Raw genomic sequence first — 18600 nt, 5'->3', positions numbered from 1 at the left:
AAAACTTTTTTAGTTTTAAAAGTTTAAAAAATGTTTTTTTTTTTTTTTTTTTTTTACTTATTTTTAGTTGTATACCATTTTATTCCTTTCTACATTTATTGCTTCATTATTTGTTATCTTGATGGTACCTGTCTGTGTTGTAAGCTATGGAGAGGAACAATCTGATGAGACTGGCTCACAGCATCCCGTTTACTCCTGTTTCCATTTTGGGTAAAATTCTGTTTTTTGACAAACAAAAATAGTATCATTACATGTTTTTTTTAATTATTATTTTCTACCTTTTCACTGCATTAACTTTTTTGTTTTCACAGGAGGGGAAGAAGTGAGCGTCTACTTTTTGGAGGAAGTCTGCTCTAAAGCTGAACCTGAGTCCAGCTCCGTCTCTTCCTGGTCGTCGCGGGTCCAGTCTGCGATGCTCAAGCCACTCTCCAGCGAGGAGGGTTCCCTGGACGGCGGTCTCCGGCAGGGCAGCAGGATGCTGTGCACCTGGGCACAGCAGGACGTGCTCCAGCCTGGTCAGATATACGTGGTCAAAGCCTTTAAGCCAGAGGTGATCCGTGCCTGGCAGAGGTACTTTCATGGGAGCACCGCGCTGCAGCTCTGTTTGAGGGTACTTTTCCAAAACCATCTCTGGAGCATTTAAAGCAAGACATTGCTGAGAGATTAGCAAAAGTAGCTCTTATATTCCCTTCAGCTTTGTAATATGTAACATGTTTGACATCCTGAAGGAGATCCAGCAGCAGAGAGCAGCGCAGAAGATGATGCAGGTGTTTAACCAGATCAAACCCAAAGATATGCATCACTCACCAAGGTGTGTGTGTGTGTGTGTGTGTGTGTGTGTGTGTGTGTGTGTTCTCCGAATCCCACCTGTAAGTGCACGTGTCTGCATGAACTGACCTTGCTCCCTTTCTGCTAGATTTCTAGATGTTTCTCTGGTGCTTCGGCATTCTAACGGCCAGTGGTTGACTATCGAGAGAAACTTGATCGGCAACTTCAGGAAGTACAATAACAACACAGGGGAAGAGATTGCCCCCTGCTGTTCATTAGAGGACATGCTGCTGGCTTTTTCCCACTGGACATACGAGTATTCACGCAGAGAAATGCTGGTGCTTGACATACAAGGTAAGCGTTTTAGTATTTTTGATTATTTATGACATGCAAATGCATTATGTTTTTCTCTTCCCTCTTTATTTGTATCTCTCCTTTATGTGGTTGACAGGAGTGGGAGAGGAGCTGACTGATCCGACAGTCATCATGGCAGATGACCAAAGGTACACAAATCCAACATGTGGTTTCAGAAGAGTTTTTTTTTTTTTTTTTTTTTTTTTACATGGAGCTTCATAACTCTGACACGAACTGAAGGCAGACAGACGAACCAGTTCTCCGCTTCACACTGTGACTCTCTGTCCGACCCCTTTGCAGCTGTAGCAGGGGTGAAGTGCTCTTTGGTCCTGATAACCTTGGAGACGCTGCCATCAACGGCTTCCTGCAGAAACACTCCTGCAACCTCTGCTGCCACAGGCTGGGACTAAAAGGTCAGAAATGTCACAAATTTTTTAAATCAGTAAGCAGCTGTAAGAAGAAGTAAGGGTCAGGAAATCTGGAGCCTTCCAGAAGTGTTGAACGTTTTTTCTAAATGTTGTCACTTTCCAACAACAAACTTCAATTTATATTATTTGGATTTTACCTGATAGACCAACACGAAGTAACGCATAACTCTTAAGTTAAAGAAAACATATTTTCAAAAGTGAAATTTATTGTTCATATCTGGAATATTTGGCATGCCTTCCCATTCATAAAATCCACAAGTCACTGTGGTCCATTTCATCTCAGCATAAATCTGCCTCAGAGCTTTGCTAGAGAACATCAGCAGACAAAAAAAAAAACATCATGATGATCAAGGGGGAAAAGTTTAAAGCATTATATTAACTAAATATGTTTTTTGTGATGTTTGAATACTTAAGAAAATAAATTTCCTCCCTAGATAGGCTGTTTTGCATCACCGTGTTGCTTCCTGTCACATCTGCCTTTTCCTACTTGAATGTCACCTCTCTGTCGTCACTCACGAGGCCAAGTTGGCTCTGAAAGAAATCCCCGACAACTTCAAATGAAGTCGGCGCGCACCAGCAGCCAGCTAATTAAGCAGCGAGTCTTCGTTTATTTCTCTAACAACAGTAGCGTTTGAGGCATGGGGGTGGGCCCTGCTTTGTGCGTTGTGCTGCGCGGCCTTTGATTACGTATTAATCATGTCTTTGTGCTGGCAATGTGCTGCTGAGACATTAGCTTTGATTAGCTATTAATTAATGTCTCTGGGTAGACCCGACACCGGCATCTAGAGGATAACGGCGCGGAAAGAAACCGCACTCGAAAACAAACAAGCCCGGCAAACAAACACACGAAGGCAAACACTCAGACACAGTTGTTTTGATATTTCAAAGGTGCGTCGTGTTTGCTCTTCCTTTTCTTGTGTCCTCTCCAAGATATCTCCCAACAAATCAAACCAAATTATTCATGCTGGATGTGTGGACTTCCTCCCAGGCCTGTCAGTATTCTCTTTCTTGTGATAATGACTGCGTTATTGGAGCGGCGTGTCGCTAACTGATGTTTCTGTTGTTCAGATTTAAGGAGGCGCCCAGGCAGCGGCGGGAACTGCAGCGAGGCAGAGCCGGAGTCGGGGAATGAAGAGGGCGATGAAGACGAGACGTAGACCGAGGAACGATGGAGGAGATAAAATAACACTCAAACGCACTTTTCCTACCAAAGATGTTTTTTTTTTCTGAAACCATGTTAGCCTTTTTTTTTTCTGTTTACAATGTAAACTGCCTGATAAGTGAGAGAGAGCCAAGTCTGCCATCAGATGTTTCTGACTGGACTAAAACTTGCTCATATTGTGCATTCATAATTCATGTGAATATAATGCAAAGAAACAGAAAACTACATGACATATAAGACATTTTTAATTTTTTTTGTAAAGAATAAATAATTGAAATATTGTAAGCTTGCACACTGTGAATTGTTGTAGCTCAAATAAAAAAAAAATCAAAACGTAAGACTTAAAAAAATAACAAAAAAAAGAGAGACAGAGATGCACCCATATAATTTCTTTTATTTATTTTTTTTCTTCCCACAACAAAATGTCTACAAAAGCAATAAAATATAGAATTTAACAAAAATCACTTCAGACCTTCACATTGTATGTACATCTCAAAGGAGGACTCACTGAGGCCTCCGCAAAGCTCTGAACCTCTCCCCAGTCTGGCCCTCCAGCTCTGGGTGCGTGGGACTCCCTTTAATAACATACGCATGCATGCAAATGCATTCTCCTCCTCAAGTGAAAATGGAGGCTCAAACTGTGTGTTTGTCTTTTTTAATATAGTGGAGCCAGATGTTCAGAGTCCAGCAGAGTCCCCAACAAGTGGGAAAAACAAAAGCAGAAAATGTAAAAACAATTCATCAGTACACATTTTCCTTTGAATTCCCTCCTTTTTTTTTTTTTTTATTATTATTGGTTTCTCGTGTAAACTCACACAGTAAAGCATCTATGCCCCATACTGCCAATCCTTTATCTCCTCACTAACTATGGCACTTTGAAAACAAAAAAAAGACTTTAAAGTTGGTATTTTTATATGTTTTTTTAAGTTCTGTGTAAAAAGAGGTTCTGCTGCCCGGATACCTTTCAGCTTCCAGACACAGATTGCTACATTTTTCGTTTCATTTTGCTCTTGCTGGGACGCAAAAAAAAAAAAAACATTCTAAAAAATAAATTAACAATTTTCAAAACTACTCCCAATTGCACAGACATTGTAATGCATCAAGAAAGTCTTACAAAGCATTGGTAGAGCAGAACATCGTCGCACTCTCTTCTGTGTCTCTAGCGCACGCACACAAGCTCACACACGTTTTCTTCATAAAAGGGAGGAGGAGGTCTGGAGTGGGTTTTTGACTGAGTGTATGAAATGTGGCTTTTAAATTGGCTGTGACAAAATGTCCGCAGCTCTCGGCGGCTGCTGTTGTGCGCTCGGTGATGTCATTCTGTGTTGATGGAGCAGTAAAAAGGCGCGTGATGTGTTCAGCCCCTTTCTCCCCTCATGCTGAACAAGCTACTCCATAACATTCAGAATAGATAATCCTCCAGCCCCTCCCACGTTGCCCCTCCTTCAGTCCCCCTACTGCAGGTGAAGGGTTTCCAAAAGGCCAGTTTAGAAAAGATCATTAACTCACTGATTTGTAGTAGTAATCTGCACATTCAGAGGGTGGGAAAAAAACCCAAAAAACATTTCATTTACGATGACAAATTTCAAATTGTTTCCATATAAATTAGACATTTTATTAAAAAAAAGAGAAGATAATTCAGCATGTGGAAAAACTTGCTTTGAACTGACTAATAAAGTGGTGTGAAATTTGCCCTAAACCCTTATCCCACCGTTTCAAACGACTCCCTCGCGTCAAGAGAGGAGGAAACACAAATAAGCCCCGAATATTTCATTGCAATGAAACGTCATGCAAATAGAACAGAACAACAATAGGCTAATAGTAATAGAAGAATAGTAGTCATAATAAGAACAATAATAATAGTAAATAGTAATAACATAAAAATAATTTTACAATGCAAACATGACAGTAGTAAATGCCTCCAGTTCTTATTGCTACAGTATCTTACTTACAGTGTTGGTTACCACTTGTTCTTGCCAACGCATCACCGTCCCTCCCACCCCGCCTGCAGGCTCCCTGTTCCACCCCTTTGATTCACAGTCTAACGAGGGAAAACATAACAAAACGGAAAAAAAAAAAAAACAAGACACAAAAACTTTAGAGTTGGAATTCACTGTCCCAGGATCGCTGTCCCCCCAGTGGACTTCACCCACTGTGCCAGTGACTTCACCAGCGAGCAGGAGATCACAGCTCAATGACAAGAGCACAGTGACATGTTCTATGTTTTTTTTTTTTTTTTTTACTTTTTTCTCCATCCGCACCCCCAGTCGAGGTGTAAAAATCGCTCATCGTGAACTTTGGCTCTCTACAAAACATGGACAGTGAATTCATCCTCTGCACACATACGCACAAACATACATATATAGACACAAGTCTATCAAAGCCTTGTCTGGGCGGATTTTTTTTTCTTTTTTTTTTTGAAAATCCTAAAAAGTTCTTCTTTTAAAGTTTTATTTATTTATTTCAGTAAATTTCCAAAAAATATTAAACCCTCTTTTAATGCAAAGTGAGGAAAAAGAGCTGCTCCCTGAGAGATGCTGCGTAGTGCATCGAGCGTTTACGAAGTGATTGTCTTTAAGAGCGACTGGCCTCTGATCTGTGGGCGGGGTTCAATGAAAGCCGCTGCGCTTTAAAAGAAAAACGACATTAATGGTGGAACGGACTGCTGACTGACCCGTGTTCCTCAGTTTTTCCCCCCTCCCCCCCGCAATATTGGAAACAAATGCACAGAAGGATTTCAATGCAATGATTCCCAGTGTCACTGATGCTGAACTGATGAATTACAAGTCTAACTGTGTCCCTGGTTATATCCGCTGGAGGATATGGCCACTGTGCAAATAAAAAAAAAACAACATTTTCAAGCATGAGAAACCCATTTAGAGTGCTTCATAGCACTAGATCACAGCCCACTAATCATGGCATCAAAATATGAGGTACAAAGAAAAAAACAGCTGAGCTAGATTGTCATTTTGTTTATTATATATTAAGGAGACGAGCATTAAATGTAGCAGTAAGTGTTTAGAGTTGTAGTTCCCAAAGTGTTTTTTTTTATTTTTCAACCCACAAGTTAAAAACTGATGAGACCCAAACTAACAGTTGAAAGGGGAAGCATGTATGTCATAAACATGGTATAATTTTTACTTTTAAATTTGATTTCTCATAACAATTCTCATGATAATTTCCCACCCCAACGTCGGGTAAACCCTCGCTGTAAAGGGGGAATCGTTTTGGTCAATGGCTAATATTGACTTTTCAATTTGTTCCTTCACAAGGATAAAAGCTCACTCAAGCCCAGAGTGATTTCACATCGTGCCCAAACACTAAATAATAATAATAATAAAAAAAGGTACAGTGTTTAAGTGCTAACAGTTATTGGAATGACTCAGTGGAGGAAAAAAAAAAGTGATTGTCTAACACAACTTTCTACAAAAGCGGCCAACGTTAAAGCTCAGCTACATCGTGGTGTTGAGATCACTGGCGGCATGATGAGATTTTGTCACACCGAAAACACAGCGGTGTTAGCAGGAGAACGCGTACCCAGATGATTCTGAGGCATAACTGGAGATCAAGAGCAAACGACATATTGCATCCTTAGTTATTAAAGTTGTCACCCTGTTCTTGGACAGCTGACAGAAGAGGGGTGCAAGACGAGGGAAAGGAGTGGAGTAAGACCAGACATGCTGTGTGAAAGTTATTGCTTTCTAGAGAAAAGGGTCCTACATATTCGCAGCCCGCTGGGCTGGATTGTGCAAATTGGACGGTGAGGGCGAACAGCACCCATCTAGATTTCAGTGATCAAAAAGTGTTTTCAATTCAAGTTTGCGTGGATTTTTTTTTCTTCACATTTTTAAGGATCATCAGTACATGTATGACATGTCTTTGTCTTGTATCTATTCATATCTTCCAAAACCTACTGAGAAAGTCCTGACAGGCGTATTTAACAGCAGGCTAGGTTGGGAGACGGCGTGAGCTTCAATGTGAGGTCCTGTTTTCTGATTGGTTCATTCAGATTGATTGTTCCACAGCAATCTACCTAGCATTGGACATAATTATTGCAGCGTGAAATAAACGACTGATAGGAAGGCAAATCTGCCAGATTCTTTTCCTTGCAAAATAGAAACATTTATGTATATATCTTCACCTTGAAAAGTAGTAGCCATTATTTTCTGTTTAAATCCTTCATATTCTCTCTTTACATTTCAATAGCTTTTGATCAGAAGGACAGCAACACCTTCTATACATATGAACAAAATCCAGACAAGGCTTCTGCATATCCACAAACCCAAAATTGGCCCCCAGTTTTTGCCCAGTTTTCTTTTACAAGTCTCAAACTTTACAAAATTCTGTACACAAGAATCTATCAAATAAAATAAAACACATAGACAAGGTATCGTCAGCCTCTCTGGACTGCTGTATATTTAAATTAGGACTAACTTATTTTAACAGAACAAGAAATAATACTGGAATCCGCTCTCAACTAGAAGGATATCTACAATAGCTTCTCTAAATCCACAGTTCCCTCCCCCATCCAGCTTCTCCAAATCTGCAATGTTTTCATTGGGGGAAAAAAAAGAAAAAAAAAATACATTTTTTTTTTCAAGATTAAATCAATTGAATTTACCCACCTTTTTAAAAAAAAATAATAAAAATCGACAGCTTAAAATTGTTTCTGGTTGTCTTGAAAGTCTGTACATTTCTAGTCAGTTCAGTTCAGGAGACACGTGGAAGCCCCTCAGAGGTCGTGGCTCGGGGCGCGCTTCACTTGTATATACATTCTTCAGACTGTATCGGTGAACAGAATGGGATAAGTGCAGGACATTCCTAGTGTTGTTGGCGTTAACTCTTTTAAGTTTCTAGTAGATTAATCCTCAACCTCCAGCCTGAGACGAGCCTGGGGGGGCAGGGAGGGGGGGGAGCTTAGAAATCTGTGGTTGCCAGAATGACGCGGTTGACGCCTTCGCCAGCATCTCGTCAGACGAAGCTGACGTAATTTCTTAGTCCTCTTTTGACAGCTGTTCGTTGCATTCGGACCGCGGGCGGTCACTTAGGCATGGCCATGGCAGAGTTCGGGTCGGGGTTGAACAGTTCCTTGTAGAGAGGAGGGAAGAGGACGTTCACTGTTTCTGGGTGGAGTTGCTGGAATGCCTGAAGCTCCTCGGTGTGGAGTGTACACAGGGCGGACAGTGTGGGGATCCGGCTGATCAGCTGCCAAACGAGAAGAGATGATCAAGAGCAAGATACTTGCATTACTCCAACCACCTCTGACACCAGACAACCTGTTGTCAGAGTTCAGATTGTTATGTGAAATATGTTTGATAAATCCTTCAGCCCACCTTGGCTAGTGCATCTTCGTCCATGTGGTTCTTCTGCATAATGTGCTGCAGAGCAAAGTAGATCTTCTCCTGGAGCTTCTGGACTTTTCGAGGCTCCATCAGCCACGGCCGATCTGCGAACAAATGATTGACCGGTTCACTCAGTGGAAAAAGTATAGAGCAGATGAACACATACAGGGGTGGTGTACCGCTCTCCACAATGGCAGAACTGAATAAACTGAATTTCTGTAATTAAAACTGCGTTGCCCTAATAGGAGACATGGGTAACACTTCTTCAGTTTAGCGGTTTGGAAACCGTGACTTTTGTAAAACCTCGGTTTACCTTGACAGTGGCCCGCGCCTACAGACGAACATCAACAGGGTAAAAAATCTTGTTTTGCCTCTTTTTAAATATGCTGGATAAACTATCGCCAAAGCCGTGGATGAATACTGACCTGTGGAAATTAGGACAGCCGCTGAGAAAAGCGCAATCTCCTCTTCCGTTAGCTGCAGTGAACACAAACTCTTGGCAAAGTCGAACACTGCGCTCACCAAGTCGTCACAACCTTCAGGACACGGAGGAGATCAGACGAGCGGCAGTATTATGACACTTATTCTGCTTTGTCAATTATTGAAGAAAAAAAAATGCATAAAAATAAATGTGGTACCTAGAGATTTAAACATCTGCATTCCTCCGTACTTCCCCTCAAAGAGCACAGTGTTGTTAAGAGGGTTGAAGGCTCTACACATTCGCACTAAGACCACCTCCAAACAACCTGGAAGAAAAATCCAGACATTGGAAAAACACAATGATCAAGAGAGATTGTTTTTCAGAAGTGCAGAGAGAAATGAGCCCTTCTCAGCTAGATAAGCTCTGACCAGTGATCAGCCAGTCGGAAACAAAAAAAAAAATCCATCTTTTTCTAATGGAGTCAGTAAAAGCACAGAATATGTAGAAAGCTGTTTAAAAGGAAACTATTTTTCATAAGACATGCTGAAACATATTTTGGGTTAATTCAGGCCGCGAGACAGAAAGAGACTTTCAGGAGATAACAAGAAAGCTGAAGCTTTCAACCTCTTTGTTCTAGAGGATTCAGGATTTAGAAATGTTTCCACCATCGTAGAAATCACAGACTGAAGGTATAAGCATTTACATTCTCTATTTTGGTAACACCTGGATATGCAATCATCCGGCCTTTAAAGTAGTTGTAAAATAAATAATTTTTTCTCACAAACAGGTTGATGCTGCCTTTTTGTAATTCTGTGACTTACATAACATATTAGATATCCATTGGAGTTTATATGTAATTATATGTGATTCATAAGTAAACCTCTAAGGGCCAAAAACAAATAATTGCACCTAAATCTGGGTTATATTTAGACTTAATGTGGACTCATTTCTAAATGAGGTTCAGTCAGAAACTGACTTGATTTCAACATTGAGCTCCATCTGTGCAAATGGGAAACAAAATTCTCATGAGCAAAATATTTTTTTTTTAATGCGCAGAAACTCAGCTAACGTAGCAACACCTGGTCCTTACAGCTCACCTGACTTGAGGAGGAGGATCTGGTCGTTCTGGCACAGCTCCATGAACCCTGAGATGCGCTTGGCGAACTCGACCACGTACTGGATGGCATGAGTGATCTGGATGGCACACTGCTGCCACAGCACGTCCCGTGGCTGCAAGCACCCAAATCCAGTTTAAGTACGTGAGCTTTATGCTGACATACTAACATTCATATCAACGAGTGATTGAAAGCTACATTTTGTTTTAGCAAATTTTATTCTACTCCATTATGATCTTTTGGAAGAGAACTGCAAAAAAAAAAAAAAAAAGGCAACATGTCCTGAAAGCTCACCTTGCTCTGGTACATCTTGACCTCTTCATAGGAATGTGTCTGCCAGGCTAGCTGCTGTAGCTCCTCTGTTGTGTACTGACATGTTTCCAGGTGCGACTTGATGATATTCTGAGCGATCCGGTCTGGAAGAGAGCATTAGCCATTTAATCTTTTGCATACACCACACTAGTAATATATATTTTTTTATTTACAGTTGAATTGTTGTAGGAACCTGCGTTTCTTTCCATGCAGCACTGCAGCTGGAGTTTAAAGGAAGAGGCTCAAGTATTTCTTGCGCATAATTCCACAGTTTTTTGATTTGGGTGTGAAGTGCTTAATTTTGACTAAGTATGTGCTGTCGGCCAGAGGTATCCACACAGTAATATGACACATTGTCAGCTAGCCACATAAGCCAGCCCGATCTCCTGTTGTGCTTTCAGATTAGAACACTGACTCACACTTTCTTCCAGACTTACTTTGAGGATAATGATTAATTTCCTATGAGGAAAATTATAGCAGTTTTATTTATTTAATATATATATATTTTTTGAGGATTAAACCATTCCTACTGTATCTGCATCTCCCGTAGAGCACATTTTTCATTCCTTACCAAGCTCTCCCATGCTGACGTTATGCGGTCCAAACTGGCTGTCCTGGTAGCCCCCGTAGCTGAACAGGTTTGGCACGGGCGTCAGGTCGTAAACGGGCTCCTGCTTAATGTGCTTCAAGCCCGACATGTCCAAACCGGACTGGTCTGGAGACGGCTGTGTGGAGTCCATGCCGTAGTAGCCGCCGGGGACTCCTCCGCCGTTGACGTGGCCACCTTTGGGCAGCTCTATGACGTGACCGTTGGCATAGGTGCCCCCAATTTCATGGTTGAGGGTGGACAGTCCATTGGTTAGGCTGGAGGAATAAACACGAGCCAGAGCTTCAGCTTCTCCGGTTTGCTGCTGCCGCTGCTCCTGCAGCCGGGCCTGGTGCTTCTGGACTTCTGCGTACAGGCTGTCTCGTTGCTTCTTGGACATGCGACCAAACTTCACCGCTGTAGGGGCAGAAAGTAGAAGCTAAGGTGGTAAAAATGCTACTGAAACGGGCTCATTAAAGCTTTGTAAGGAAATTAGGGCTGAGACGATTAATCGTGATGAATTGATCATTAAAATTAAAGTCAACCAATTTAGTAATTGACTAATCGTTTACTGACAGACTCAAAAAAAAGCAATTTTGCTGAAAAAACATAGTCAGAGCAATAATTAAGCCAAAACTGCACAATATACCATAGATTTTGTATTTAATATTATAACACCTTTGTCTGTAAATATATTTTGTCAAAAACTCTCCAATTGCCTAGTTTTACCTTCACCCGGTTCAATTTCACTAAAGGAATGCATTTTAAGCACTAAAGTCTTTATTTTCTTATTTAGAAAAGGAATTAAATTAGGTGTTTATTTGCATCTTTTAATGTATTCCTAACATTGTGTAAAAGGACTTAAGTGGTCAAACGAAAAGTCTGTAGAATTCTTCTTTGTTTGATTAATCTTCAAAACAATCAACAGAATAATCTACTACTCAAATAATGCTTACTTGCAGCCCTGAAAGAAACGCCGTCAAATATAATAATGGAGACGAACGGGGTCTCACCATCTCTGGACATTCCTAGGGCGAGACATTTCTGGAGACGGCAGTGTTGGCAGCGGTTGCGGTTGGTTCTGTCGATGAGGCAGTTCCTCTGGCGGGGGCAGGAGTAGGAGGCATTATTCTGCTGACTCCGTCTGAAGAAACCCTGATTACAAGTCAACAAGAACAACAAGAAATCAACACTGCGATACCTGTAGAGCACACGCGCCGTATAATTTAGTACGCAACTCCTTTCCCCTCCTCGGATATTAGATCTTACCTTGCAGCCTTCACACGTAATGACTCCATAGTGGATACCCGACGATTTGTCTCCGCAGATTTTGCATGGTATTACTTCGATTTGGGCTGTGGAGGGGGGAAAAAACATAGCGAGAAGACAGAAAAGATTTGGATTAAAAATTTCGTCCAGGACTCAATGCAGACTTTTGCTCGCCCTGAACTCCACCTTGCTCAGTCAGCGGTCCAGCAGCCCTGTTGGGGGTCTCATTTAAAGTTGCCACCAGTAACTGATTGAGCTCACAACATGTCCCTGGATGCTATTTGTGTGTGGCTTCAAAATTCACAAGGGCACAGTGACATATGGGCATTTATGTCTTTGCAGGAGTTTTCTGCTAACTGGGGCACTTATGGCTGCATAAGTGCACACTAAAGGTGCACACACAAACATCCACGCACAACAGTACATGACTCGACTGTGTGTGGATTCTTTGTGTTTGGACTGGAGTGCAGAGAGACCCCCGCAGGTTAAAAGGCTTGTCCCATAATGAGAAAACCGGTTACATCGCTGAAGTGCCACACTTTCTCTTCATGTTCATCTTTTCTGTTCTCTCTCACAACTCCTATTCTGCAGATGCACTCGTCAAACTACGTCATCTTACTCACTGTGAAGAGGCAGCTCCATGTGCACTCCCAAGCAAAAAGGCACAGAATGGAGACACAGAAACTACTTGGGCTCAGAGAAACACCTGTTGTTTCTGTCTCCGAGCGCGGCCGGCCATATTATGCGAATGGAGCGCAACGCCGCTCCCCATGAAATGATGTCTGTACGTGGATGTGGAGGTAGGCAGGTATGCTGCTGAGGCGGCACAGTCTCTATAAAGAGATTAGACGGCCTAACTAATCCTAAATTGTTTCCTTATGAGCTGGTTCCCTCCTCTGCTGAGTGCTGCCTTACCCTCAGCTGAAACAGCCGTTCACGTGTTAATCTCCTTGCACAGTCCTACCTGTGGGAAAGTCCTGCACGAATTCGGGAAATTCCTGAGAGGTTCACAAGCAGATGTGGTGAATCCATGCATCCTTCCTGCGAGTGGTTTTCACTATTACCTCATTGATGCACGCACAATCCTTTCTATTGCATTGCTTGTGTGTTTTTATATGCATGTTTAATATGTCCAAAGGTGCATTTTCATACATATGTCAGTTATAAATATGCTCTGCATATATAAGTATAGTTGTATTTCTATACAAAGAGAGTATAGGTGTGTATGTGTGAGTGTCTGGTAGAATGAGTCTGCAGTATGCATAATTGGATAATGACTTATGAGGATCAATGGTGTCATTTCTGTCTGTCTAGCAACTGAGCAGGTACAGCCGATCGCTGCTATCTATAAACTCTAATGACGGAGATGTACGTCCAACAACGAACAAAATGATAAGCAAGAGCAGGTTTACAGTTTTCTGCTTTTCAGTTCATTGTGATGGTGGGTTATTAGAAAATTAGATTCAAATCATACATTTTTTTTAGAACATTTAAAACCAAGTCCAGTCTCGGGTTTTCTACTGACAGATAATTCGTCTTACTGACAGCTTATTTGCAGTAAGACAGTTTTACATTTACTTCTATATATACTTCTAGATTTCTATATTTACTAAAATAGGGACCAAGTGATTGGGTAAAATTACTTGCTAGTCAGTTTAACAGGTTATTTTCATTTTCCTGTCATTCACTCTCTCTCTCGTCTCCTTCATTAAAAAGGCATAAAATGTTACAATCAAAATGATTCAACCTCCTGGCAGATTTAGGTTTTTAATTATTTTCTTTCTGCAAAGAAGTTTGTTTCTAATTCGAAATGAGAAAAATGTCTTCTTTTTTTAATGTACATTTTAATGAAAGATTTAATGTTGAAAATATTTTTTTACCAGTGGAAAAACTCTTTTTTTTGGCATTACAGTAATAAAATAACACATAATTGGCAAGCAGCTTTTTACTGGTTTCCACTGGTGATGAGGTGATTTATCTTTGGGGTTGGAGGGCCTCTTTGTCATCACCCTAATCTTTAGATCCATCTAGAAATTCTCTCTCAAATTCAAGTCAGAGTTCAGACCAGGCCAAAATAAGGCGATAACATTATGTTCAGTCAGAAGAAACATGTTGATAAAACTAAAAGATTACTTTAAACCCAAATCTATGAATAACTTTGGGTTAACTGTATCTAATTGGCCTCATCACATGTTCATTGCATATTCAATATCAAAATATTATTTGTTAAATAAAGGTCTTTAGTACTTAAAGAAAAAAAAAGAAGACCTCATATTCTTGAGTTTTGGTGCAGACCATGATGTGACCCATTTCCACCAGTTCTCGGCCATCCGGCTGCAAACTGGGTCACAGTGGAGTGCTGGACTTGGACAGCACACAGAGTCCAAACAGAGCTGTCAATGAACGTGGGTCCGTGACGCACTATTAATAGGCCGCAAAACAGGTCAGTTCCACCCGAGAAACGGATGATGTCAACAGACCAAACGTGAGCAGCAGTCAGGAGACGGAGCAGTAACGAAGGGGCAAAAGATCGCCCGTTTCTGTGGCAACCGTTTTACAAAGTGCCACGGTTTCAAGGTTTTAATACAAAATTTTGAAACAAAATGCACCAACATGACCTGCTAGCGTTTTGTTTAGAGCAGAAAATCAAGAACTATTTCTTGTACTGCAAATATATTTACATTAAGTGTACAATATACACTTCCAATAATGGTATCTTTACCATTTTTTAAAATAATTTTGATACATAGACTAAAGCTAAAATGTATAATTAATAATGTTTCCAAACACTCTAATTAATCTGATAAACAAGAAGCTGAACTGCAGTTATGTCCGTTGGTGTGATATAAAGGAAAATGGTTGTGGATTGTAAACTGGATTTTCAAAACGTTGCTATACGTCGATCCCATGGTCCGTGGCTCTAATAAAGTAAGTTGATTTATATTTGTTTTATCAATCTTCACCACTTATCTTACTCCGTATCGATTCTCTTAGTTTTGGTTATTTGGCTCAAACTTGTTGGTTATCTTGTGCCTCTGCAGCAAAGTGAAGGTCTTTGGGTTCAAGCAGTTTTTGTTTACTTCACACTCACAGCTGTGTGATGTGCATGCAGTTTTATGCACAGTTAATGATGGCTGTCGAAACAAGCTCTTTGCATTTACATCCCATCTTCACCATGTTTCGGGAGATTATTCTCTTTTTTTGTATCACATAATGAGGCCCAAAAGAGGTTGGGCGTGTGGGCTTGTGCATTGTTTAAGTACGCGTTCCGGAGACATTTTTGAGCATTTAACTTCTAAAAATGATGCCAGGAATAGTAATGAATGGGTCTGCGTGTGTGTGTGTTTGACAAACTGTATTTGCTTGCTTGTGTGGGAGTGTAGCATTGTGGAGCGTGTGTGTGTGTGCGTGTACGTGTGTGTGCGCGACGCTTATAGCCAGTGGCAACTGTCAGGTGGGATACATAGAGACAGTCATGACAGCATCACTGTTGCCAGGGTGACCGCCCACTCGCCGTACTCGTCTGGATGTCGAAGCGATGATGTGCTAAACCGTCACACTCTTAGAGGAAGTGATGTCATCCGCATGTGAAGCCAACACAACATGTCATCAGTGATCGTCTGTCGGCCCTATCCGAGCAGCTGAGGCTTTGCAAATTCTTCATGAAAATACTCCCACTTCTGCATCGACGCAGTTTGAACTTCAGCGGCGTTTTTATACATCTGACAGAATCGAGACGCGCCATTTGTTATGCGTAAAGGGAAGTCACCGACGATGCTTTGTTATGTGAGACATGATTCTACATTACAGAGGCAAACCCGGAGCTTCAAGGCCGCAGCAGAAAACTGAACTGAAAGAAGAATAATTCAGAGATTCCACGAGCCGTCCTTGACAGGCATCCCCTTTGCAAGGAAAGCACGAGCGGGAAAAGCTCCACTCCACTCTGCTTTCCCTCAGGCTGCATGTCTTTTATCAGGAGTGGGAGGGGACTTCTTTCTGACCTAAGCCGACCCAGTCAGAGTAGAGTGACTGACGGCATCCGCAGCCAGCGGGACAGTGAGTGTTATCCTGAGGTTATTATGTAAGAGCAGGACTGCAGCGCTGGCGATATCTTAGCTAAGAGGAGGATCAGGCGCGCCACACAATCTCTTGAAAGAGAACCTACTAGAGGTGAATTTTCCAAAGAAGACAAAGATAGTAGTGCTAGAGTTGCCCATAAGCACATTTGCATACGCATGTGTGTGTGTGTGTGTGTGTGTGTGTGTGTGTGTGTGTGTAGCAGACTGTGGCCATGAGAGCTGCATTGAGCTGGCACGTATGTTGTGATAATTGATTTTTAATGAAGTAAGGATCTCCTGTGTATTTCCAAGGCTGGCCCTTTCTCTAAATAGAGTCCTAATTATCTACATCACGCCACACCAAACGGCAGCTGCCTCGCACTAGCGTCTTTGCAATTCTTCACTCCAAAGCGTGCAAGTGTTCACGTGCGCTGCTGCGTCGCACAACTCCTGGGAGATTTGAAAGGATAGTGGACTGTGCAACGGCAGAGAGAGGCCACTAGATGCTGCTGTACATGTTTTTCTTGTGCTGTCGGTGTTGCCAAAGGGCCAGACTGGACATGCATGTTTCATTCACAGCGCCTGCAGGAAGCTACAGCAGAGCCATACCCAAAGCAAAACACAGAGTCATGCAGCAATAAGACCAGGGAGTGCAGTAGAGTTTTTTTTTTTTTTTTTTTGCGTTTTTAGTGTTGCAGTTTATAGAACAGTTGAAATCACTTTCTGCCTTAACTTCTGCCAGCCTCTTCAGAAATATAAACACAACTCCCGCTGTAGTCTCGAGGGCTGATTTGATAAGGTGAATGTGGGTGGTAGCTCTTCATTAAAAAATATGTATAGCTGCTTCCCAGCTAACTAGATATCTTTGGGGAAAATGAAGGAGATCGGCGTTTTACCCCCCACCACCTCCTTGTTAAATCCGAACAGCTGCGGCACTGATCTTGGATGCCTATATGCCGTTGAATTATGCGATCATCCCCTTCGCTTGAGTCTGTTTGACTTCTTCACTGGTGTCTGAGTTTTCCGCCTCGCTGTAAGTGGCTGTGTGACTGGGAAATCATTTCAGTTTCTCTGTTTTGTGATCTATTTCCATCTCTCAGGGAAAACCTTGTTTCAGTCTTATCTCACTGAGCTTAGACAGAGAAACAAGCTCTTTCTCTCCCCCTCTGTCTCGCAGCCGATGATGAAAAACATGGGGAAAAGTTCTGGTGGCGCGATTGCCGAGTGGGTTAATGCACACTGCTGGGAATAGCTTACAGCAGTGCTTGCTTGGGTTATCTCCCCTGTGTCTCCTGTCATGTTTCCACATCATACTGTCCTATTAAAATCAATGAAGAGCTGCATTTGGTCTGCTGTGTGCTGTTTTACTCTTATTTCCCTTGGCCGCCTGTCTGAAACATCGAGAACTTTGCGAGGAGAGTGGCGGACTCTCAGCTTACCTTAAAGAAATGTATGTTTTCATTCTGCACATCCACTTCTGTGCCACAGAAATTACACCCTGTTTCTAATCCCTGATTTGACCAGTCAGCTTAAATGAAACCTCAGATTACCCCAGATCAAATCAAAACCTGCAATCCTCTACAGTGGATGATGAGGAGAATTGTAAAAATACAGATAACATAGGAATTGAGTATTTCGGTTGTTTTATGCCAAATCTACCGAGGTACAAAATGGGAAGAAAATGACCAGCATCTTGTTAAGGCAATTGAAAACTGTGGTTTACTTAGCGTGCTTGACCAGATGTTGGTCATGCAGCCACTTTACAATTTTGTAATTTTGGTCTTTCAAACCACTTGATGTTTTTGGCTGAAAATGTTGGATGCAAAATGACCAAAACCGCATAATATCACATTTTCGTACAGTGAATAACAAACACACTATGAAAAAATACTTTAAACCATTGGTAAGAAATGACGGTCAGAGTAAAATATTCTGTGGGAGGTGGTTTCTTATACATGATGACAAAAACGACAAAAGTAGTAAATGGAAAAGGGAAAAGCATATTCAGCACCTGTTTTACTCAGAGTATTAGGATTTCTTTTGATGGTTTGCAAACAAGAGAAAAACTTTTTTTCAGCTTTAATGCAAATATCTAACTGGTTAACTAAAAACCCAGCTGGTGGTTGGATATAGTTGTTTTCTGACACTTTTTTAAATCAATGATCGGAGATGAGTTTAAGATTAAGTAGTAGTCATTCAGCTTCTTTGCCAATTTATATTATAATTTTACAGCAGTTTACATGTATTGGCTTAATTCACATCTGACAGGGGGACATTTCATACCCTCTGACAATCAACAATTTTCTATCAATTAATTTTTTATAAGTCACTCATTGTAAGAATAAGCTTTATGACAAAACAATCCCAATAAATCATAATCTCTACTGGCTGATTGTTGCTGAAAGTTTTTTTTTTATTTGATTTGGAGTCAAAAACTGTCTTATTTCACAAGTCATCTGGTTCTAAAAGTAGATCTGGAGCAAAATAACTGGTATTTATTCCAAAAAGTTATTGTACTAATAAAAACTGATGCAACAGTTCGAGCTCGTGTAAAGAAGGAAAAGATTAAACAGGAACATTTAAGTACAAACTGGCAACAGGGACAGCTGAGTTGTTTAGACCATGACCTGCGCTGATTAGTAACAAAGTGCTGACATACTGACCTAAACTTCCCTATTATTTGTCTACATGTTTACACATTCCTGCCCTGTAGAGTCTGCTGTGCAGTGTATTATAGTAATAATCATAATTCCATCCAGTGGGCCAATCTCCCCTCCCCCCATTG

General features: G+C 41.3%; 2 protein-coding genes across 4 annotated transcripts in view; one reads left to right on the top strand and one right to left on the bottom strand.

The window, feature by feature from the left end:
• The first annotated feature begins 89 nt into the window (after nucleotides 1–89).
• On the top strand, nucleotides 90–3094 carry LOC106950453 (transient receptor potential cation channel subfamily M member 6-like). Its single transcript, XM_015037327.1, has 7 exons — nucleotides 90–210; nucleotides 312–610; nucleotides 729–811; nucleotides 917–1122; nucleotides 1220–1271; nucleotides 1423–1535; nucleotides 2619–3094. Exons 1-7 carry the CDS (start codon nucleotides 147–149, stop codon nucleotides 2705–2707), a joined length of 906 nt encoding a protein of 301 aa, XP_014892813.1. The 5' UTR covers nucleotides 90–146; the 3' UTR covers nucleotides 2708–3094.
• Nucleotides 3095–3626: 532 nt separating this feature from the next.
• The window catches only part of rorb (RAR-related orphan receptor B), a 31561-nt gene continuing 16587 nt past the window's right edge, over nucleotides 3627–18600 (bottom strand). For 2 of the 3 annotated variants that reach the window (XM_015037323.1, XM_015037325.1), the window contains exons 2-10: nucleotides 11758–11843; nucleotides 11502–11643; nucleotides 10474–10905; nucleotides 9885–10006; nucleotides 9573–9705; nucleotides 8693–8800; nucleotides 8480–8590; nucleotides 8046–8158; nucleotides 3627–7917 (exon numbers count right to left, since the gene is read on the bottom strand). In XM_015037323.1, the coding sequence (XP_014892809.1) occupies nucleotides 7753–7917; nucleotides 8046–8158; nucleotides 8480–8590; nucleotides 8693–8800; nucleotides 9573–9705; nucleotides 9885–10006; nucleotides 10474–10905; nucleotides 11502–11643; nucleotides 11758–11843 (1412 nt within the window). In that variant the 3' untranslated portion in view covers nucleotides 3627–7752. Of the gene's footprint in view, nucleotides 7918–8045; nucleotides 8159–8479; nucleotides 8591–8692; nucleotides 8801–9572; nucleotides 9706–9884; nucleotides 10007–10473; nucleotides 10906–11501; nucleotides 11644–11757; nucleotides 11844–12380; nucleotides 13494–18600 lie in introns of those variants that run through there. The other variant, XM_015037324.1, reaches the window with a different exon arrangement.

This window comes from Poecilia latipinna, unplaced genomic scaffold (genome assembly GCF_001443285.1).
Source record: "Poecilia latipinna isolate Pla-1442-1.1 unplaced genomic scaffold, P_latipinna-1.0 Scaffold400, whole genome shotgun sequence".
Lineage (NCBI taxonomy): Eukaryota > Metazoa > Chordata > Actinopteri > Cyprinodontiformes > Poeciliidae > Poecilia > Poecilia latipinna.
This window is presented reverse-complemented; position numbering and strand designations above follow the sequence as displayed.

Bases quoted from the DNA above. Each gene is read 5' to 3' on its own strand.
- LOC106950453 (XM_015037327.1), top strand. From the start codon at position 147: ATGGAGAGGAACAATCTGATGAGACTGGCTCACAGCATCCCGTTTACT. The intron at 211-311 runs GTAAAATTCTGT...TTGTTTTCACAG, and splicing joins TACTCCTGTTTCCATTTTGG to GAGGGGAAGAAGTGAGCGTC. The intron at 611-728 runs GTACTTTTCCAA...GACATCCTGAAG, and splicing joins CGCTGCAGCTCTGTTTGAGG to GAGATCCAGCAGCAGAGAGC.